At 38.1% G+C, this 21,996-nt stretch overlaps 1 protein-coding gene across 1 annotated transcript in view; it reads left to right on the forward strand.

The window, feature by feature from the left end:
- The window catches only part of Lrba (LPS responsive beige-like anchor protein), a 540,702-nt gene that overhangs the window by 65,620 nt on the left and 453,086 nt on the right, over window positions 1-21,996 (forward strand). The window contains exons 6-16 of the mRNA XM_051157393.1: window positions 220-341; window positions 429-555; window positions 1,144-1,263; window positions 2,731-2,877; window positions 6,025-6,222; window positions 6,403-6,536; window positions 10,740-10,848; window positions 11,166-11,318; window positions 16,574-16,742; window positions 19,366-19,445; window positions 21,456-21,518. Of these exons, the coding sequence (XP_051013350.1) occupies window positions 220-341; window positions 429-555; window positions 1,144-1,263; window positions 2,731-2,877; window positions 6,025-6,222; window positions 6,403-6,536; window positions 10,740-10,848; window positions 11,166-11,318; window positions 16,574-16,742; window positions 19,366-19,445; window positions 21,456-21,518 (1,422 nt within the window). The remainder of the gene's footprint in view (window positions 1-219; window positions 342-428; window positions 556-1,143; window positions 1,264-2,730; window positions 2,878-6,024; window positions 6,223-6,402; window positions 6,537-10,739; window positions 10,849-11,165; window positions 11,319-16,573; window positions 16,743-19,365; window positions 19,446-21,455; window positions 21,519-21,996) is intronic.

Consider the following 21,996-nt stretch of genomic DNA (forward strand, 5'->3'; position numbering starts at 1 on the left):
TCTCAGTTTCATTTAATTAATTAATATTTACTAAATCTTACTTGGGAAAAGTCAATAGCAACTAAAAGTTTTCTTCCAGATAAAGTCTGCTTTGTGATTTTTTTTATATCTAAAAGTAATATGACACAGTAGAAACACGCAGCATTGTAAAGTCTCATTTTTATGAGTTCAATAATACAGTTTTTCATGCAAGTTAGTGACTACATCTCTTTCCTTTAGGCCATTGCATTACCTCCTATAGCCAGATGGCCTTACCAGAATGGCTTCACATTTCACACCTGGCTTAGGATGGATCCTGTAAATAATATTAATGTTGACAAGGATAAACCATATTTGTATTGGTATGTATTTCTAGAATTGATTAGTGTTGATACCTTATTTTGAAGATGACACTATTTAGAGGTACAATGAAAACCTACTCTTCATAGTTTCAGAACCAGCAAAGGTCTTGGCTATTCTGCTCATTTTGTTGGAGGCTGTTTGATTATAACCTCAATAAAGTCCAAAGGAAAAGGCTTTCAGCATTGCGTCAAGTTTGACTTCAAGCCACAGAAGGTATGTGCTCTTCCCAGTAGGCTCCTCTGAGAAGCTGTGCAGCCTGCAGAGCCCTGTGCTAAGCGTGTGTGGGTTTACAGCTGTTGAAGCTTTTTTAGAAAGTGTGTTCAAGTTATGTGGCAGACATTCACTTCTATGGTTTGGGTCATAAAATGGCTGAATATTTAGTAATTTGTAAGATTTATGAGAGATACCAGTAGAAAAGAATATGATAGTTACTTTAGTACTGTCTCCTTTTATACCCTACAAGTGAGAGATTGACAGGAGAGCGTCACCAATAGCATGTGTAGAAGTTACGTAACAGATGCATTTAGTAAGTATGGGAAAATACTGAAAATTTAAAGAAAATACTTGTGCTAGACATTTAACTTTTTGGTGATATGTTTTAAACTTTTCATAACATTACATTGGAAAAATTATCTAGTGATTAAGATCAAATCTGCTGAGACTTTTCCTGATAAATACTGTTGTAGACTTGAATGTTGGGCTAGTACTCAAATTTTGTTTTTAACTTTAATTAAAATCTTCCACAGTTTAGTCATTATCAATGTGGCTGTATTGCTAAGAGCCATATTTTTGCTTACTCAGTGGTACATGGTAACTATAGTGCACATTTACAACCGATGGAAGAACAGCGAACTTCGGTGTTACGTGAACGGCGAGCTTGCTTCCTACGGAGAGATAACATGGCTTGTCAACACCAGTGATGTAAGTAGTTTCTAAAATGCCGCCACGTTTCTTAGGGTTCCAACAGCAGCTTGGGGAGGGGAGAATTTATTTTGGCTTCTACTTCCAAATCATCATCAAAAGAAGGCAGAGCAGGAGCTGATGCAGAGACCGTGGTGGGGTGCTGCTTACTAGCTTGATCCTTCCATCTTGCTTAACCTGCTTTCTTATAGAATCCAGGACCACCTGCGCTGAGGCATCACTGCCCGCAGTGGGCGGGGCCCTCCCATGTCAATCATCAGAAGAAAATGCCCTACAGGCTTGTTTATAGGCGAGTCTGATGAGGATATTTCCTCATCTGACGATGTCTTTCATATGTCTCTAGCTTGTGTTAGGTTAACAAAACTAATTGGTATACTGTGAAAAGCTGTTATTTTAAAAGGATGACATTTATAAACAAGAATATTTTAAAATCTGAGTGTTCATTTTGAAATACCATAATATATTTTTATAGTCATAATTTGGCTAGTATGTTAATATTTTGATAGAACTTGTTGATTTATCAGCTAAGGTATTTTTCTGGGTAGAGATAACGGTTCTTATTTTATAAATAAGTTAGAAGATGCATGCCCATTCACTTTGCATATTCTTTAAGCAGCAATTGATACTAATTTTAATTATGTTTTCAGAATTCAGAGATTCTTCCATGCATTCTTTTTATAGAAACCTTAAAAAAAAAAAAAAAAAAAAGAACCACTAAGGAAAATGGCATCAAACTGTAGCACTCATCCACCATTCATATCTTTCACACCATGTTTTATGCTCACATTCATGTCAATAATGTTAGCCCTGAGAGCTCTTGGTGTCCTGTCAGACGCAGTACTGAAGCTTAGTTCTGTCACTTACGTAGTAACTCTATGACCTCACTCACTTTCCACCTGGGAGTAGGTGTGAGACACTGAATCTCAGAAAATTGTGATGATGAACAGGACAAGCTTCCTTAGTCTCTAAGAGTTTGTAAATGAGGCACATTAACCTTCTTACTATGAAAAAGGGAACGTTGAGAAGAGTCGCATAATCCCACACCAAACTCATTATTTCTGTTTAGCTGAGATGTTAACGTTTTGACTTATTATCACATCGACGTGTCTGATTCTCTTTTTATTATCTCATTGTTAGTAAGTTGTATTTATTATAATGTAGGAAACTTGTGTTCATCCATTTTTGAAGATGCCATTCCCCCAATCTCCACTCCAGGTGTGAAGGAATGAAGTGCTAAATTAATTGTTTTACTCTAGTCAGATGTAGTTTAGAAAAACACATACATATATATGTGCATTTATCTGCCTGTGTCTTGGCTCATATACTTAATATTGTCAAAAGGACAGATTTTTAATTTACTTTAATGGTCAAATGGTGTTTTATTTTACATATGTATTATCTATGACTCCCAGAGTGTACTTTTTTCTTTGAATTAAAAAAATAAAAAACCTTTGTTTTCTTTTATAGACCTTTGACAAATGCTTCCTGGGCTCATCAGAAACAGCAGATGCGAACCGGGTGTTCTGTGGTCAGATGACTGCAGTTTACCTTTTCAGTGACGCTCTTAATGCAGCTCAGATTTTTGCCATTTATCAGCTGGGCCTGGGGTACAAGGTACTTAACTTACTGTCCATTGCTTAATGGTTGGATGCCTTTGGCTTCACTTGAAAGTGGGTCATACACAGGGAGTTATACCTTGAGTAGTTGTAATGTATGCTAGGGCACTGGGAGCATGACAGGGAAATCACAGGGGTCAAAGGGCACTTTACAATTTGAGAGAAATGCAGCATGCTTGACCTGTATGAGGAACTGTGAAAGTGCTAGCTTAAGTTTCAATTTTATTTCATGCTCTAATTCTTTTGATGAAGGCAAATCTTTTTTTAAGGTGACATAAAATTATGCATATTATGCATATGGGGGTACCACACAGTATTAAAATACATATATACATTGTGTTATGTTCAAATCAGGGTCAGCATAGCTGTCTTCTCAAACATTTATTATTCATGATAAAATGTTCCTACATTTTCCTTGCTTTTTTGAAATAAGCATTGTTCTTATTTATAGTTCTTCTACTGTACTACAAAGCACTACAGCTTCTTCCTTTTGTCTGGGTGTAATTTAGTGCCCACTGACCATTCTTTCTCCACCACCACCTCAGCCTCCAGTAAACGTCATTCAACTTTTAACTTGTAAGAGGTTGACAGTCTTAGATTTCAAGTATGAAGGGGATCATGGAGCAATTATCTGCCTGTGTCGTGGGTCCTTTTACTCAATATATGTCCTCCAGTTATATCCACATTGTCAAATTGACATAATTTAGTTCATTTTAATGGCCAAATAGTATTTCTCCCCCACCCCCCCGTGTGTGTGTGTCTGAGTATGTGTAGACCAGGCTGGGTTTTATCTCACAGAGAACCTCCTACCTCTGAATTAAAGGCAAGTGCTACTATGCCCAGCCCATTTTTATCTCATAATGAGCACTTATTTGTACTTCATGGCAATTATGAATAATGCCGTTAATAATCATAGAAGTACACCTGTCTCTTTGACAGCATTATTTCCTTTGTTTGGATATATGTGTAGGAACAGGATTGTTCCCATTGAGGGACTTTAGAACCTTCCTTCTCTTTCCTTCATTTCTTTTGAGAAAGGGTTGCAAGTATTCCAAGCCAGGCTTGAACTTGGTACATAGTTGATGCTGCCTTTGTTTGTTTGTTTGAGATACTGAATTTATTTTTATTTTTTATATATACATTTATAATATTACACATATATACAATAAAATACCTACAGCAAGAAGAACCACAGAACAATCAGGAATTTTATATATATATATATATATATATATATATATATATATATATTAAACATTGATAGTGTTTTGGCTATTTGTATTTGGAGGCTTGAAGAAAGCATCTTTCCTATCTTGGTATGTCTAAAATTCTGAATGTAAATCAATTATCTATCATATCTCATCATTATCAACTTAAAATGTATCTAGACCTAAAAACATCTTAACCCTTAAACAAATAACTAATCTTAATTGTAAAACTAAACTGTCTGGTCTTCAACACCTGAGTGTGCAGGGAGTGCAGGTTAGCAACAGTTTACTGCCTGAAGAGTCACCCAAAACTCTCTATAACATTGGAACACTAGCTGCAGGCTTCTGGCCCAGTGTATCTGCAGACATGGTTAAGAGCACTGTCTGCTCTTCCAAAGGTCCTGAGTTCAATTCCCAGGAACCACATGGTGGCTCACAACCATTTATTTATTTTTAAAATTTTTAAATTTTATGTACATTGGTGTTTTGCCTGCATGTATTTCTGTGTACGGGTGTCAGATCTTGGAGTTACAGACAGTTGTGAGCTGCTGGGTTGCTGGGAATTGAACCCGAGTCCTTTGGAAGAGCAGTCAGTGCTCCTAACCATTGAGCCATCTCTCCAGCCCACCTCACAACCATTTATAATGACGCTGACTTTGAATTCCTAATCCTCCTGTCTCCCAAGTGCAGGGACTATGGATGTTTGTCACTATGGCTGACTTCCTGTGGTTGTAATTTGAGTTCTTTTACTGACCTGAGAGATACTAAAGAGCTCTCTGTTGCTTATTGGCCATTTATTTGTGTGTGTTGTGTGTCTTCACACCACCTTTCTTTTGTGTGATTTATCTTCTTATTGTGTTTCAAGAGTTCTATCAATATTGTGAACATAATTTTTTCTCAGATATATGATTTATAATTTCTCTTGTGAACAGGAATTTTATTTTATTTTGACACAGGGTTTCTCTGTGTAGCCCAGGCTGTCCTAGAACTTACTCTGTGGGCCAGGCTGGCCTTGTGCCTCCTAAGAGCTGGGATTAAGGACGTGCACCACTATACCTGGCATAGGAATTTGAATTTTTTCAAGTACAGTTTTTTAAGATTTTTGGTTTTTTGTGTCCTTATAAATGTTTGGCTACAATATTAGAAATATCTTCTTGTTTTCTTAGTTTTATTATTTAAAAAATTCTATGTTGGTTTATGGTTCAGTTTGAATTAATTTGTCTTTTTAGAAAGTAAAGTAAAGGTTAATTTTTCCTCTCATAATTTCTATGGTCTGGTTATGCATTTCTCTAAAATTCATTGAAGCTTAACTCTGAAGCAGTGATGTCAGGAGGTGAATCTTTTGGGAAGTAATTAGGTTATGAAGGTTTATCCTTATAAATGAGGTCAGTGCCTCATAAAGAGGCTGAGGAGCCCTCTGGTTCTTCATTGTGATTCTGTGGACACATCTATGGTAGGACCAACTATGATTAGCAAGCAGAACCATGGAAAGTAAATCTAAGTTACTTACAAATTACCTGTAAGGTGTATTTTTTTTAGTAGTATTGATAATCAGTGTCATCTAGTGTTTCATTATTATATTTTTCATAAACACTTTTTTCTCTGATCTATTATCTGGGCATTTTTGAGGTTCTTCTGTATTCTTGACTTACATATATTTTCTGGTTGCCAATAAATGACATATTGCATGCTGGCTAATGTTTAGTATAGAACCTTTTAATATAGTCCTGAATATTCCTTTTGTCTTAATTTCTATTGCTGTAGATTTTACTTCTAAATATTTAATATTAATATAAAATGTTGTAGAAGCATGTCTGTACATCTATCATTTATTTACAGTTTATGTGCATATACAGTACACAGTTTCTTATGTTACCTTTTTCTTTTTCTTTTTGTATATGTTAACTTTTTTTTCTTTTTCTTTTTGTAATTAACAGGGTACATTTAAATTTAAAGCAGAGAGTGACCTTTTCCTTGCTGAGCATCATAAACTTTTACTGTATGACGGCAAACTCTCCAGTGCCATTGCTTTCACGTACAATCCACGGGCCACAGACGCCCAGCTGTGCCTCGAGTCATCTCCTAAGGACAATCCTTCGATTTTTGTTCACTCTCCACATGCACTCATGCTCCAGGTACTGTCTCAGGCCTTTCCATGATATATCAAGTGGAAATATCAATGAATTATTGAGGTGTGTTTGTTAGCTTTATTAAACATGTGACGTACCATATTTTAGTTTCCTCTTATATTTTCTTTTTAATTGCTTTAGAAAAGAAATCATTGAAACCTTTACTGTGTTTTTGTGTTTTCCAAGGATGTAAAGGCAGTTTTAACACATTCCATCCAAAGTGCCATGCATTCAATTGGAGGGGTACAAGTTTTGTTTCCGCTTTTTGCACAGCTGGATTATAGGCAATATTTATCTGATGAGGTTGATTTGACTATCTGGTGAGTATTTTTGATTTCTTTTCCTTTTCTTTTCTTTTCTTTTTCTTTGATTGTTGTTTCTGAGAGAGGGTTTTACTGTGTAGCTCTTTCATCCCGCTGGCTTGCAATTCACTATGTAGCTCACCATAATCTCAAAACTTTCTTCCAGGATTGCAGGTGTGCACCACCATGCCTGATGGCCTTCTATTTTAATTTTATGTGAGAGTTACTTTTCATGATTATTGAACTGAATAGTATTTTTTTGCCATTCATTTAGTTATAGAATAATAATATTTTAGAGAAATTTATGTATAAATGATACTATAAATCTCCATTAATTATGTCATTGTTGATGTAATTCTGATTTATTAGTAGAAAATTTAGAAACTCCAAAAACATAATAAATATTATTGAGTAAAGTTAACTTGGTGATAGTGGATTTATTAAAAATGTATATATTTTGGCTAGACATGGTGATAAAGACTTTAGTGCTAGAACTTGGGAGGCAGAGGCAGGTAGATCACTGTGAATTTTAGGACAGCCTGGTGTACACAGTGAGTTCTGGGACAGCAAGGGCTATGTGGAAACTCTTTTGCAAAAAGGAAAAAGAATCATAACAAACAAAACACACACACACACACACACACACACACACACACACACACACTCTAATATAATTTAAAAATTTGGTAGTTTAGTTTGTTACTCATCCATTTGCATAATTGAAAATAAAAAACCTTAATGGTAGGCAAGGGGATTTTGTCTTTTTAAAAAAATTATGTTGTATATTGGCATATTTTATATCCTGTGTTACAGGATTGAGTGTTAACAAAGGCAGAGGGATGTGAATTCTGTGATAAATTATAGAACATAGAGCTGTTGGAATTAATGAATTTTTTGTGGCTACATATTCCAGTGAAATCATGTATAATACAATGATTCTGTTTCATTTATTGAGAAATTTAAATGAGCTTTTCATTCTTTTTAAATATTTTCCTGCATGTGATATGACATCTATGACCCATGTATCTTAACTGATGACGAGGTTATTTTTCTTCATATTATTTTTAGGCAACAAAATTACTTTAAATTTTTTCTAAACAACAATCAGATCTAGCATTTTCCAGCTCTATTAAGTTAAATAATTTATTTGTGTCTTGGGGGCCTTGCTGTGTTACCCAAGCTGGCCTCGAACTTATGTACCTCCTGCTTTCTATTGCTAAGTAGTTGGGAATACAGGTGTGCTTCACAGCACCTGGTTTATCTACTGTACTTTGACATATTTAATTACTCTCCACATAGTAGTAAGCTTACTAACTTGTTGTGGACTGCTTTGGCAGGGATTAGTTTTCCTTCCTTTTTTTCCCCCATGCAAACAGTGTCTTCTCAGTGGCATAGCTCTGCTGTGGAGCGTGAGGGTGACTGCCAGTCTTGCTGTCTTCTGTGATCTCTCCTAGGAGCCATGAAAAAGCAGTGACAGCTAATCCTACTTTTCTCCTTCCTTTTTGGACTTCCCTAAATATTATGGGTGGTGGAGAATGTTATATCCCCTGTACTTTTAAAATTCAAGACTGAAGGATCATGATTTTCATATAGAAAGAAGGAACAAACATGTTTATTTTCCCTTTGGTTTTGGAGACAGGGTCTTGCTCTGTAGACCTTCAACTCCCAGCAATTTGCCTGCCAAGTGCTGGCATTAAAGGTATGCTCCTCCATGCCCGGCTGGAAACAGACCTCCTACTCCAGTCTGGAGCCCTGCTGATTGATAGTTTAAGGCATGTCCTGTTTACTGTTTTTATTCCTTTCTTTCAGTCCCTAACTCTTAAAAACTGAGTGTGCTTGATTATCTTGTTATGCTCACTCTTTTTTCTTTTTAAATAATATTTTTATTTATTCCTTGAAAATTTCATACCTGTATATGACTAATATTTTTTGTATTTTGGAATAATGGTATTTATTTTTCTTTTTATTTAAGCTTTTTTCATAGGATGTATTTTGATCACACTCATTCCCATTGCCTGATTCCCCCAGATCCTCTCCACCTCCTCACCCACTCATCTTAATGTTCTTTCCCTCTCTCTCTTGAAAAGCAAAGAAACAGAGAAACAAACAAACAAACAAAAAGATAGTAAAAATAAATAAGACCTTAGTGAGATTAAGAAAACAAAACAAAACAACCAAACATACCAAACCAAACTGAAGACAAAGAGCACATTAAACACATGGAGTCTTGTTTGTGTTGGCCGGCTCCTGGGCACGGGCCTGCTCTGGAGTGCAACCGACATGCTCAGGGACATGCTATCACAGAACGCTTTCCCAGCAGCCATCAGCTGCAGACAGCTTCTTCATTTAGGGTGGGACTCTGTGTTCACCTTTTCTCAGTTCTGGGATTTTTTTTCTGGTTTGAATTTGTGCAGGCTACTTAAGCATGCTATCTGTCATAGTGGCTGTGAGTTCATACATGTGTCCTCCCTGTTGTGTCTGGAAGACACAGTTTTCTTGAAGTGATCTACCACTTCTGGTTCTTAGACTCTTTGGACCTCTCTTCTACATGGTCCCTGAGCCTTGAGGGGAAGGGGTTTGATGAAGACATCTCATTTGGAGCTGAGTGCTCTCTGCTCGGTGTCTGGTTGTGGGTGTTCAGAGACTTCTCCGGTGAGTGCTTCATGGTGCTCTGATCCTCGGTATAACAATGTGCCATTAGGAGTGGCTTTATCATTATGTTCCTATAGCAAAACACCCCCACCCCCACCCAGGTCTAAGACCCAGCTCGTCTCAGGTTCTTAGCCACGGTAGCAGTGTCAGGTATTGGTTTTATCTCTTGGAATGGGCCTTATATCCAATGTAAAAAGTGGTTGGTCACTTTTATAACGTTTGTGCCACTGTTCACCAATATATCTTATAGGCAAAGTACTGCTGTAAGTTGTAGCTGGGTGCTATTGATGATGACAAGTTCTCTTCCCTGCTTAGCTTGCAGAGTGTCTGTCAGCATCATGAACGTTACTTAGTAGTGGTGAAGCTTCTGTTTGGGCACTAGCTTTAGTAGGGCACTGCTGTCAGATTGTGGAGAGTACTCTTGGCAGGGCCCCTTGGCCAGTGACTCAAGATGTAACTGATTTCTGGCACTGGGAGTTTTATTGGTATCATAATATGTAGGAACCAGGCCCGACTGGGCTGCCTGCCTGTCTTGCAGTTTCATGTCCTGTTTCTAGCAGTTTCCATGTCTGTGTTTATGTTGGTTAGCTAGTCATGTTTACTGCTCGGAGAACGCGCCCCTCCCTTCCTGGAGACTTTTCCCCCTGTGTGCAATCACCTCTTGAGGGATTTCACCTGGGAGGAGGATTCCTGTTTTGCTGCCTATAAGAAGGCTCTTCGGAACTCAGGAGGAGAATAATAAACCGCTGCCGTGGCTGCTGCTCTCTTAGCACGAAGGACCCGCTGTGTTATTGTGTGCGTATGTGTGCATGAGTTAAATCTGCAGGGAGGTGGAGGCAGAGGCATGCAGCTTGTTGTGAGTTCAAGGGCAGCCTCGTTTACTAAGCGGATCCAGGACAGCCAAGTCTACACAGGGAAACCCTGGCTCCAAAAAAAAAAAAAAAAAAAAAAAAAAAATCTAGTTGGGGTATTGTCTCTCTCATAATATGGTGACTTAATTTAAATTCTTTTCATATATGTATACATTTAGAAAGCTTCTACAGTAGTAGGTTTCCATATGGTTTTCAAAAGGTCTTAGTGTCAGTTGTCTCTCCTTTCTCTTGCCCTCCTATTCTCTTCCCAAATTTTCCAGTTTCCCCTCTCTCTCTTTATAGCACCATATTTATTAAGATTTCAATACTTTCATGACACATGGACCTATTACTTGTTTTCAAATGTTCATTTTTTTCTATGTAGTGCATTCTTGTCGTATTGTTTCTAAATTACCAATGTTGTGATAAAATATATGAAATATTGAGTGAATATTAATCCTACAGTAAGTATTTTTTGTTCTGAAATCATCTTGGAATGGTTTTAGTAGAAATTGCTCTATATGTTTCTGGTGGTTGAACTGAAGGCCTCACATGTCCCGGGTAAGCATTTTTTTTTTTTAAAGCGTTCTTTTATTAAGCTACATTGTTGCTCTGAAACAGAAATTTTGATTAAGATAAATGGAAGGCTGTATGTGTTGAATGTAATATTTTCTTGTGGAATATTCTTTCTCAAACAATTGCCTTTTGTCTTACTCAGTACAACCTTGCTGGCCTTTATCATGGAGTTGTTGAAGAACTCAATTGCTATGCAGGAGCAGATGCTTGCTTGTAAGGGCTTTCTGGTGATAGGTTATAGCCTTGAAAAGGTAAAGTACAAAGTGCTTTATTATTTTTATTATTAATTTGCAAACCATGTACTTGTTTTTCTATGTGGTTACGAAATTCTGTCTGCAAGAATGTTTCCTTTGCCTATAGAAAATTACTTAAGTTAAACTGTAATTTTGTTTTACCTTGCTTCCTGTTTTCTGTTACAGAAGTGTGGTAGTGAGCCTCATGGTATCTTTAACTTTGAGCATAGTTTGTGGACAACTTCTTTTTTGGTGTTGACAGCTTGTAATTTACTTACCTTCCTTTGAATTAGTAGTAACCTTTAAACTACTTTTCCTCCCCCCACCCCCTACAGTCTTCCAAATCCCACGTCAGCAGAGCAGTGCTTGAACTTTGCCTTGCGTTTTCGAAGTACTTGAGCAGCCTGCAGAATGGGATGCCCCTCCTGAAGCAGCTGTGTGACCATGTCCTTCTCAACCCTGCCATATGGGTCCACACGCCAGCCAAGGTGATGCATGCTCACCCCGCTCTACTTCCTTGTTAAGTCTTCTGTGTTTGGGAAAAGCGACAGCTGTGAGAATTTTTTTTTTCCTTGTACGTAGTAATTGGTAAGGTTTCAGTGGATAACTGGTTTTGAATAAACATAGTTTTTGTTTTTCAGAAAAATTTGCCAGTCAATATATAGTTTTCTTTGTGAATTAATAGAGCTATGACTTTATTTTTTTTGTGTTATGGTTTTATTAGAGAGGGCTCTCCCCTCCCTTTTTTTTTTTTTTTTTTTTTAATACTAAGTATAAATCAGAGGGTAGTTCCACTCTATTTTTCCTACAGTCTATAACTCTATTTTTTTTTTTTTTTTGTAAATAGGTGCTTGTGTGCAGGCAAACACACACACACACACACATACACACAGATTCCCTGTCCCCATTTCACACTTCTCCCTCTTCCTGTTGTCCGCCTCTTCTGTGCACACTCCAGCCAGTTTTATGAACTCTTGGGTTCATTTCACAGCCACAGCTGAAATACCAACTTTTCTTGAAGGCATAATATAGTTGTCTCATTAAATGTTAATTTTAATATTAAATTACAGAAAATTCCTATGTGTTTGCCAGATAATTTTGTAGTACTTGGACGACAAACGAGCATTCCTACTTGAACGTAAATAAGTTTGTTACTACAGAGTTTGTGGATAAAGTCATTAGCAAGCCCTGATCTAGCAGCTGTCCTGAACACTTAGCAACATTAATATTCAGTGTAACTTGCAATAAAGTTTTTCCAAGTTGTATAATTATGTTCATCTATTTACAATTTTTGTTAGAAATGGTGTTATTTTAACCCCATGTTCCCTTTCCCCCTCCCCCATTGCCCACTTGCTGTGTCTATCATAGCACATACTTACTCTAATTGTCAGGGAAAAAATGTCTGCAGACTTTCTTTTCTAGGGTCATAATATCTTATTTTCAGCCGGCCTTTTCAAATGGTAAAGAGAAACACAGCTGCTGACTCTGATTGCCATTTGGAAATAATCAGAGGAGGCAGCTGGAGGCTGTAGCTTTTTATCTCCAGGTTAAATTTGACCTCTTTCTTTTCCATGACCCTTAGTCTTATTTCTTTTCAAAGATTGTTTCAAGTTACTTTAAAAATCTTTTACTAGACATTTTTTTTTTGTCTTACTAGCCAGCGTATTTGTAAGGCTTTGTGTCTCTTTTGAAGTTGTCAGAAAGTGTCTTATTACATACCTACTTGTAGAGGACTGGGTTTTACTTTTATTACATGACTTCTCCATGTTTCTAATATTATCACACTTTATTTCTTTCTTTATGATTTTTAATAAATTTCTTTAACTATCTTTTTAAAATTTATAATCGACTTGGTATTAGATTATCATTCTGTCAGATGTTTGCTTGGCATATCCTTAAAAAAATTTATTTGCTCTTATTGCTCTTATTTTATCGTAAACACAGCTATAGCAAAGGACAGATCCAGATTATTTGACTGGCAGGTCATGCAGCTTGAAGGATGAGAGAAAGCTTTTATAAGAGCATAATACAGTGCATGTAAAACTGGGTTTACAGGGAGCATGTGAGCTTCATTAGAATCAGAGTAAATCCTCCTTTAGTTCCTGAAGTCAGAGCTGTACATGTGTGAGCGAACCTTTGCTTTGGAAAAGGAATGAGGGGCTCCTTATAGTTTCATTTACCTTAGATCTGCTCAGCTGTAATCTTATAATGAGTTTAAAGAACTGTCAATTTTCTGTCTGCAGTGGTCTTTTTTATTTTTATTTATTTTTATTTTTTAAAGTTTTGAAACAGGGTTTCTCTGTGTAGCCTTGGCTGTCCTGGACTTGATTTGTAGACCAGGTTGGCCCCAAACTCCCCAAAATCTGTCTGCTTCTGCCTCTCAAGTGGTGGGATTAAAGGTGTATGCCACCATGCCTAGCTGCAGTGGTCTTTTGTTTACTCAAAAAGTATTTGTGGAATGATTACTTCATTCTGGGTAGTATTAGGGGTAGAGTAGCTAGCAAGACATGGCTTGATTCTAGTGACAAACATTGCTGCTGTATAGGTGGGATCAGATTGCTTTATGAGTGGGTATGGTGAGGAAGGTGTGTTCCGGATTAGCATAGAGGTCTATACTTTCATTTATCAATGTATGTTGCTATTAAATCTGATACACTTTCCTTGCCATACCATTCTTTTTGTTGTTATTGTTGTTGTTTTGTTTGTTTCTTTGTTGTTTGGGACAAGGTTTCTCTGTGTAGCCTTGGCTGTCCTGGACTCGCTTTGTAGTCCAGGCTGGCCTCAAGCTCACAGCGATCCGCCTGCCTCTGCCTCCCAAATGCTGGGATGAAAGGCGTGTGCCACCACCGCCCGGACGCCATACCATTTTTAATATTCTTTGTTTTTACCCACTTTTTTCTTTATTTAGTTTGTTATTTGAGAATCTTGCTGTTCACACATTTTGTTGTTATTTGTTATTTTCGAGACAGAGTCTAGCTTTGTACGTCCTGGCTGGCGTACGTCTGTCTTTGTAGACTGCAGGCTTTGAGCTCTTGATCTTCTTGCTTTGTCTCCCAGTTCCGGGATTACAGGTGAGCAGCACCACACTGTGCTTTTGTTAGGTTCCAGACATGCCATTCTCATCAGAGCCTTTCTTAGTCTCTCAGATTTTAGTTTTCTGTTATTTTCAGAGTGAGGTAATCTCACAGCTAGGCTTCAGCCTTTCTGCCAATTCCAGGTTTTATATTGTAGAAATTCAGATAGCTTCAGTAAGCTGGCAGTTGCCATAAGGATTCAATAGAGCAGTGCTTCCCAGTCTTGGCTGCTGGCTGAATCAGTGGAGGAAAGGTTTTTAAAAACAGAAATGTAAAACAGAATCTTATTCTGTACACTGCAGATTTTTATCAGTGTGGGGTATGACTTAGGCCTCATAATTAAAAGCAAGGATGTTCTCCAGGTCTTTTAATGCACAGGTAGGCTTGGAAAATGATTCCTGCAGACCTATGCTACCAGTTTTTCAGCCACCGTTTTTCTTCTTCGATATTTCCTTTCCTTCCGTCTGCCTGCACTGCTCCTTGCCCTCAAAGCCTCCTTCCTGCTTCTTGATTGACGAGGCTCTCCTTACAGATTCACTTTGTCTCTGTAGCTTCTCTGGCTCCCAAGTCACCGTGGTAACAGCTGGTGCCGCTTCATCATGTTTTGCTTCACGACCTCTTGTTGTTGTTGCTGCTGCTGCTGTTGTGTCCTTAAGGTGCTGGTGATTGAGCCCATTGCCTTTGCGCAGGCTGTTCAAGTGCTCTGCTGCTCAGCTGTCCCCAGCCGGCCACAGCCTGTTCGTGTCTCAGTGTCTGCCTTTACAGCTTGAATTTTTGTGTAATCCTCATCTCCTTAGCTGTATTTTAGTGTGAGGGATTGCTTACGTGTCATTAAACTCCACAGTAGAGTGCTAAAGAAGTTGACGGATGTTATAGGAAGCCTCGTGTTGCTGTAGTGACAGATAGGTTGGGGCTGCCCATTTTAACATCAATAAATACATAAAAATGTTATTATGAAACACATTAGCTGAAATCTCAGCATAGTTTTGATTTTTCTAAGCTGCAGTTGTCTTCCAAACGCCAGTTTTTTCTGGTTCAGCATCACTGTTTTTAACACATTTACTAATCTGATTACTAATTAAATTTTAAAGTGGATTATAGTACATCTAAGAGATATGTACCTAATATTTGCTTCTTTAGAGAAATTCACAAGTAACAATGACTCTCAGCAGAGAGTTGAAGATAAAAATGCCCAGTGTCCAGGAGGGTAATGTAAACGCATGAGTGTAATTTAGTCTAAGGGGAGATTGTATGTGCTAGACATACAGTTGTTCAGTTTGTAAGATATGCCCACTGGCCAGAAAATGAACAGTTCATGACTGCAGCATGGGAGTGGGACAAGAGTAGTTCTGATTTTGTGCTACTGTAAGTATTGAATATAGCTGTTGCTGAGGTTTAGGATCATGGTTTCATTGAAACTTTGTGTGGAGATGAAATGTGCTGTGGTGGGTAGGACTTATATTCCTGTTATGATAAGAGCTTTTACTTGAAGTAAATATAGACATGCCTATTTTTATGTGGTTAGTCTTTTGGGTCATACCAGCCTTCTTTTTTAAAATCTGTGTGTGCATGTATCTAAGTGTGTGCATGCTCATGTTTGTCTGGAGTGGTCACGTGCGTGGGACCTGTGTGACAGTAGAGGACATCCTCCACTGTGAGTTCTTACCTTTCACATTCTTCGAGACAGGATCTCTTGCTGTTCATCATTGCCTATGCCCGCTGACCTTCCAGTGTCTAGGGGCTCTCTTGTCTGGGCCTCTGCTCTCCATCTCTGTGTAGGAGTGCTGAGATGACAGACATAGGCTGCCATGTGTGTGACCTTTCATTGGTTCTGGGGATCCAAATGCAGTTTCTTACACTTACTCACCAATTGCTTTCCTCACCAAGTATGTCATCTCCCTGTCCTAGCTTCTATTTTTGTTCTGTTTTGTTTTGTTTCTGAGATAGTATTTCTCTGTGGAGCCTTGGCTGTCCTGGACTTACTTTGTAGACCAGAGTGGCCTCAAACTCTCAGAGATCCTGCTGCCTCTGCCTCCCAGAGTGCTGGGATTACAGGCATGAACCACTGCGCCTGGCTGCTTCAATTTTTTTGTGTATTGTTTTGTTTTGTTTTGTTTTTGTAAAATACAGAAAGTATTAATGTAGTCATAACGATTATTTAAGGCCAGGCATGGTGGTATATACCATCAATTCTTAAATTCCAGCATCCAAGAGACAGAGGCAGGTTAATTTCTTTGCGATTGAGGCTACGTTGGTTTACATATTGAGTTCCAGACCAGCCAGGGGCACATAGTGAGACCTTGTCACAAACAAGCAAGCAAGCAAGCAAGCAAACAAATTCACTCACCTACTGACCCAAATATACCACACAAAGCACCTGGTTAAAGCAGACATTTATTATAAAGATATAGATGCTAATGAAAAATTGGTGACTGCTAAATATGGGATAAATGAATTATTTCCATTGGATAAATATAGCAAAAAGTGACATATTTTGGGATGTTTATTTTATGAGGAGTATGTGTGTGTGCTTGTGTGTTTTGATGTCTGATACGATGTCATCAAGCTCAGCATCTTACCTTTTGGAATAAATATAGTCCAAACACAACAGCCCGTGAGACGGGTGCCAATGAGCTTCTTTGACCGTGTTCTTCATCTTGGTCTTGTAGGTTCAGTTGATGCTTTATACTTACCTGTCCACTGAATTCATTGGTACAGTCAACATATATAACACCATTCGGAGAGTCGGAACAGTGCTGCTCATCATGCACACACTGAAGTACTACTACTGGGCCGTGAATCCTCAGGACCGAAGTGGCATCACCCCCAAAGGACTAGGTATCTTCCTGCTGTCTGAATGTCATGTTGTGCACATGGTAAATCAGGACACAAAAGAAACCAGTAGATTTTTTTTTCATTTTATTTTATGTGTATGAAGTGTTTGCCTGCATATAGGTCTGTGTACGGCATGTGTGCCTAGTGTTCTCAGAGTCTGGAAGAGGGCGTCAGAGCCCCTGGACCTGGAGTGGAAGGCTGTGAGCTGCTGTGTGGTTGCTGGGAATCAAACCTGGGTCCTCTGGAAGAGCAGCCAGTGTTCTTAACCTCAGAGCCATTTCTACAGCCCCTTGTTAGAGCAACTTTTATTAGTTTGTTGTAAATTGCTGCCACCAACATTGTGTTACCGTTAGGGAAGGGTGGTGCTGTTTTTTAAATGAGTTGTTTGGGAAGCAGATATGACCAGGCTAGTTGTAACACATTGCCACTGAGAAAAACAAATTAATTGCTTACTGGTATTGGTGCTGAGATAACCATAGTGAGAGTCATTGAATCTGGTCCTTTCTGGAGATGGAGATTTCGTAGAAATGTAGGAGGTTTCTGTGTATAATAAAGATGTAATGAAATTCTAAAACTTCAGTAAAAGTTTTCTTTCATAATCAGGACAAGCAATGCAAGGGTGGTAATTTCCGAACATGTGGAAAGTTAGTTCATGGGGGAAGGTCAAAGTAAAGCTTTTTAAGTTTTGTAAAACCTACTCTAACTGGCTTATGTTAAAAGAGAGCTAATCAGCTGATACAAAGAGGTGGTCACAGGTGCAACTGGTGCAGGTGTTTGGAAAATGCTCAGAGCACCATGTTTGTCTCTACACATGACTAGCTCTTCTGTGTCAGATGTTTTCAGGAATTTACTCTCTTTGCAATAGCAAGCAGCCAGTCTGCCTTTAAGTTTTCCTAGCTGTAAAGAGCATCTCCCTGTATCAAGTATTTTTAAGTCTCTTTTGGTCTGTGTTGCTCAGTGGCTTGGGCTGATCCTATGCCTTAGTCTGTGGCAGTTATTGCACTAACAACCCACACCTGGAGGTGCCTGACCTCATCAGACATAGTCTGAGATGAGGGTGGGTTCTGTTCTTTGATCGTGTTTAAAGACTGTTGCTTCAAAATATAAGTAGATGCCCAGGAGCCAGAAAACCATGTATTGCCATTATTGTTAAAGGTTTGACTATACAGTGACTTAGAAAAGTAGGTTTTATACTTTTTATGCTACTTAATTTAACCTTCAAAGTAAATTTATTCTTTGAGAATAATGCATCTACAGCTGAGAAAGCTGCAAGGACATAACCCATATGAACTGTTTAAGCTGGCAAGCATTGGCACTTGTAGACTTATTCCAGAACTCCCTGATGGAGATTTGGTGGTGCTGTAGGACTTTCACAAACTGGTCGATTGCAAGTTTCATGTCCTGATCTTTATTTTATAAGTAACTAGTGACTTCAGGGAGTCTCACAGGTCAGTTGAGGGAGCTGGGCAAATGTCATGGCTCTCGTCTGTTTAGCTTGTTGTTAACTGTCTAGGAATTATCATGTGGAACACATTTTACACAATTTTCTTCCTGTTTTAATTGATCTGTTCAAGGTCATGGTGGTCCTGTGCTTTGGTGGTCTGGGCACTAGCTGTAAATAGTGATTACTAGGGAAACTGTAGAATTTATGAGGCAAACAGGTCCCTAACTTGAGGTCTTAGAGCAATAGTTATTTGGTTTCAGAAGGTTTGTACCTTGGAATTAGATGCTTGAGACATGAAAATTGACTTAATGTGAGCCATGTGTGACCAAGGACTTGCCCAAGGACTGGAGATGCCAGCGGTAGCCAGCATAACGTTTCCTTTCTTCACTAACAGTCTTGTGTGGCAAAGCAAGCTTTTTCTAAAAGCTGAAAAGGGACAACAGCAGAAAAAGTTGTTTCATACCCAATTTGCATAATAACATTTTACCGCCCAAAGTGTAGATTTTTCTTTTAAAAAAATTTTGTAATTTCTGTTATCTTAGTAACAAGCACTTTCAGAACAAAATATAAATACTATTATCAACTACAAATTTTATCACATTGTTTGCTGTTGAGATCTCACCTCTTTGAAGTATGAACTTTTAAAAATTTTATTTTTAGCCAATATTTTATATTTATACAGTGTCTGTAGTTTGATTATATTCACTTCTCACTGGCATCTCTTTTCTCCTTCCACTGTCATAGCTAGCAGACAATATAATCTGTTTTGTGCTTTTGGAGTACTGCATATACAGTTGAATATGAAAGCAAATGCTTGCCTTTCAACAGGTAGAAAAGGGGAAAGCCTCTCTTTAGAAGATTGGCATTTGTGATCGTGTGTGTGTGTGTGTGTGTGTGTGTGTGTGTGTGTGTGCGCGCGCGAATGTGTGCACGCTTGCTTGCTTGCTTGAGACAGGCTCTCATTATGCAGCCTTGGCTAGCCTAGAACTCAATCTGTAGACCGGGCTGGCCTCAAACTCAGAGATATGCCTGCTTCTGTTTCGGAGTGCTGGGTTTAAGGCTTGTGCCACCATGCTTAGCTCTACGTTTCTTTTAAACAAACGGAAAGGGCTTGGTAATGAAAGCCTTGTATTTCCGTTAGCCTTAAGAACTATGAGATACTAATTGTGCATGTCTTTAAAGATGGACCGAGACCCAATCAGAAAGAAATACTTTCTCTGCGAGCGTTCCTACTGATGTTCATCAAGCAATTAGTAATGAAGGTAAGTTTGTTTCTTCCCCTACCACATGCTCCATGTCACAGCTGATAATTTTACATAAAATGTAGTCTCTGCTTGTTTATTCTTTGCCATTCAAATAAGACAGAACTTTGTTGAGAGATGTTGTTTTCATATTCTGTGTTTCATTCTAGTTTCTTCTGGGTATACATAAATTACTGCAGAATTCAAGTTTGGCAGTTTTAATATATGTTATATACATTTCTATGAGAATTCAGGAGTATTTGTCTTTTCATTTGGCAAATGTTTAAAGCCCCCATTTAACACTAGGTTTTGTACTTGCTTGTATGGTGCAGTAGCCAACAAAACTCCTAAGTAAGATTTCATTTTCAGGGGTCCTTGTATGTGGCACTCAGACTTTGAGAAGCAGAATTTTTAATATAAATATAACAGAGATTTATCAGCCTTTAGAAGTGATCACATTTGTATGCCTTTTTATTATAAATAAAATAAAATCTAATATTTTTAAAAAGAGATCTTGATTTTATAAAATAGCAGTCTTCGGATTTTTTTTTTTTTTTTGCCAATATATTATTGTTTTTCCTTCCTTCCTTCCTTCCTTCCTTCCTTCCTTCCTTCCTTCCTTCCTTCCTTCCTCTGTTAAGAGAGTCTCATATAGCGCAGGCTCTCTTTGAACTCACTGTGTAGTCTAGGATGGTTTGAATTTCTGATTCTTTGGCTTGAACCTTCTAGGTGCTAGGGTTCCTGGCTTGTGCAGTATTTTCTCACCATTTTACTCCTTATTCTTTATGCTGAGGTACCTTATTAGCTGTCATATTAGGTTTGGAAAGAGACATGTCCTTTGATTTCTGTAGAGTCTTCAGACTGTATGTCTTTTGTGCTTCCTCAAAATTTTCTTTTAAACTTAGATTTTTGTGTTAGTTTTAGAGTCATAGCAGCTGGAGAACTTAACTAATCTATATATGGCTTTAAAAATGATTTTTGTGCTGGCGAGGATGTGGGGAGAGAGGAACACTCCTTCATTGCTGGTGGGAATGCAAACTAGTACAGCCACTTTGGAAATCTATCTGGTGCTATCTCAGAAAAATGGGAATAGGGCTTCTTCAAGACCCAGCTATTCCTCTCCTTGGAATATACCCAGAAGATGTTCTAGCACACAACAAGAAAATTTGCTGAACCATGTTCATAGCAGCCTTATTCATAATAGCCAGAACATGGAAACAGCCTAAGTGTCCATCAGTAGAAGAATGGATAAAGAAACTGTGGTACATATACACTATGGAATACTACTCAGCTATATTAAAAACAAGGATTTCCCGAAATTTGTGGATAAATGGATTGAACTAGAAATGATCATAATGAGTGAGTTAACCCAGAAGCAGAAGGACTCAAATGGTCTTTACTCACTTATATCTGCATACTAGCCCAAGGGGCATGTCCCACGAAAGCTTTCACTTACCAGGAAACTGGGACAGAGGGGAGGACATCCTATTGGGACTCTAAATGAGAGAAGCATGGGAGAATAGCAAAGTAGAAGGATCCAGAGGGTCCTAGAAACCTACAAGTAGAACATTATGATAGGCAGATTTGGGCCCAGGGGTCCCACTCAAACTAAGGCACCAGGCAAGGACAATACAGGCGGTAAACTTTAAACCCCTACCCAGATCTAGCTAATGGTCAGAACATTCTCCACAGTTGAGTGGAGAGTGGGATATGACTTTCTCACGTACTCTGGTGCCTCACATTTGACCATGTCCCCTGGAGGGGGAGACCTGGTGGCTCTCAGAGGAAGGACAGCAGGTTACCAGGAAGAGACTTGATACCCTATGAGCATATACAGGGGGAGGTAATCCCCTTCAGGAACAGTCATAGGGGAGGGGAATAATAGGAAAATGGGAGGGAGGGAAGAATGGGAGGATACAAGGGATGGGATAACCATTGAGATGTAACAAGAATAAATTAATAAAAAAAAAAAAAAAGAAAAAAAATGATTTTTATGTGTAATGCCAAGATATGTGTGTTATGTTTCTGAAGGACTCTGGAGTAAAGGAAGATGAGCTACAGGCCATTCTTAATTACCTGCTCACTATGCATGAGGTAATACTTTAATTTCTTATTTGGGGATTATTATTATTATTATTATTATTATTATTATTATTATTATTATTATTAATTTTTTGTTTCTTTTTGAGACAGGGTTTCTCTGTGTAGCCTTGGTTGCCCTGCACTCACTTTGTAGACCGGGCTGTCCCAAAACTCACTGGGATCTGGGGGATTTTAGTTTTTCAAGCTGCATTAGAGATGTTTTTTAAAAGTAAAAAAATCAAGGAAATTTTTACTAATTATTTCACTGTCATGGAGAATACATCTCTATTCAGTGCTAATGAATTGTCATTTTAATGTTTTTATTGCCACAGTATGGTTCTGTGAATCATCATAAAATGGCAGTTTATTTTGTGAATAAAGTACACTAAATTCTATAGTTAGGAACCAGTATAACAAAGAAAAAAGTAGACCTGAGAATGATTGGATTTAAAATTTGTAATACATTCTTACTGTTTTTTGCATGCTTGGA

This window comes from Acomys russatus, chromosome 15 (genome assembly GCF_903995435.1).
Source record: "Acomys russatus chromosome 15, mAcoRus1.1, whole genome shotgun sequence".
Lineage (NCBI taxonomy): Eukaryota > Metazoa > Chordata > Mammalia > Rodentia > Muridae > Acomys > Acomys russatus.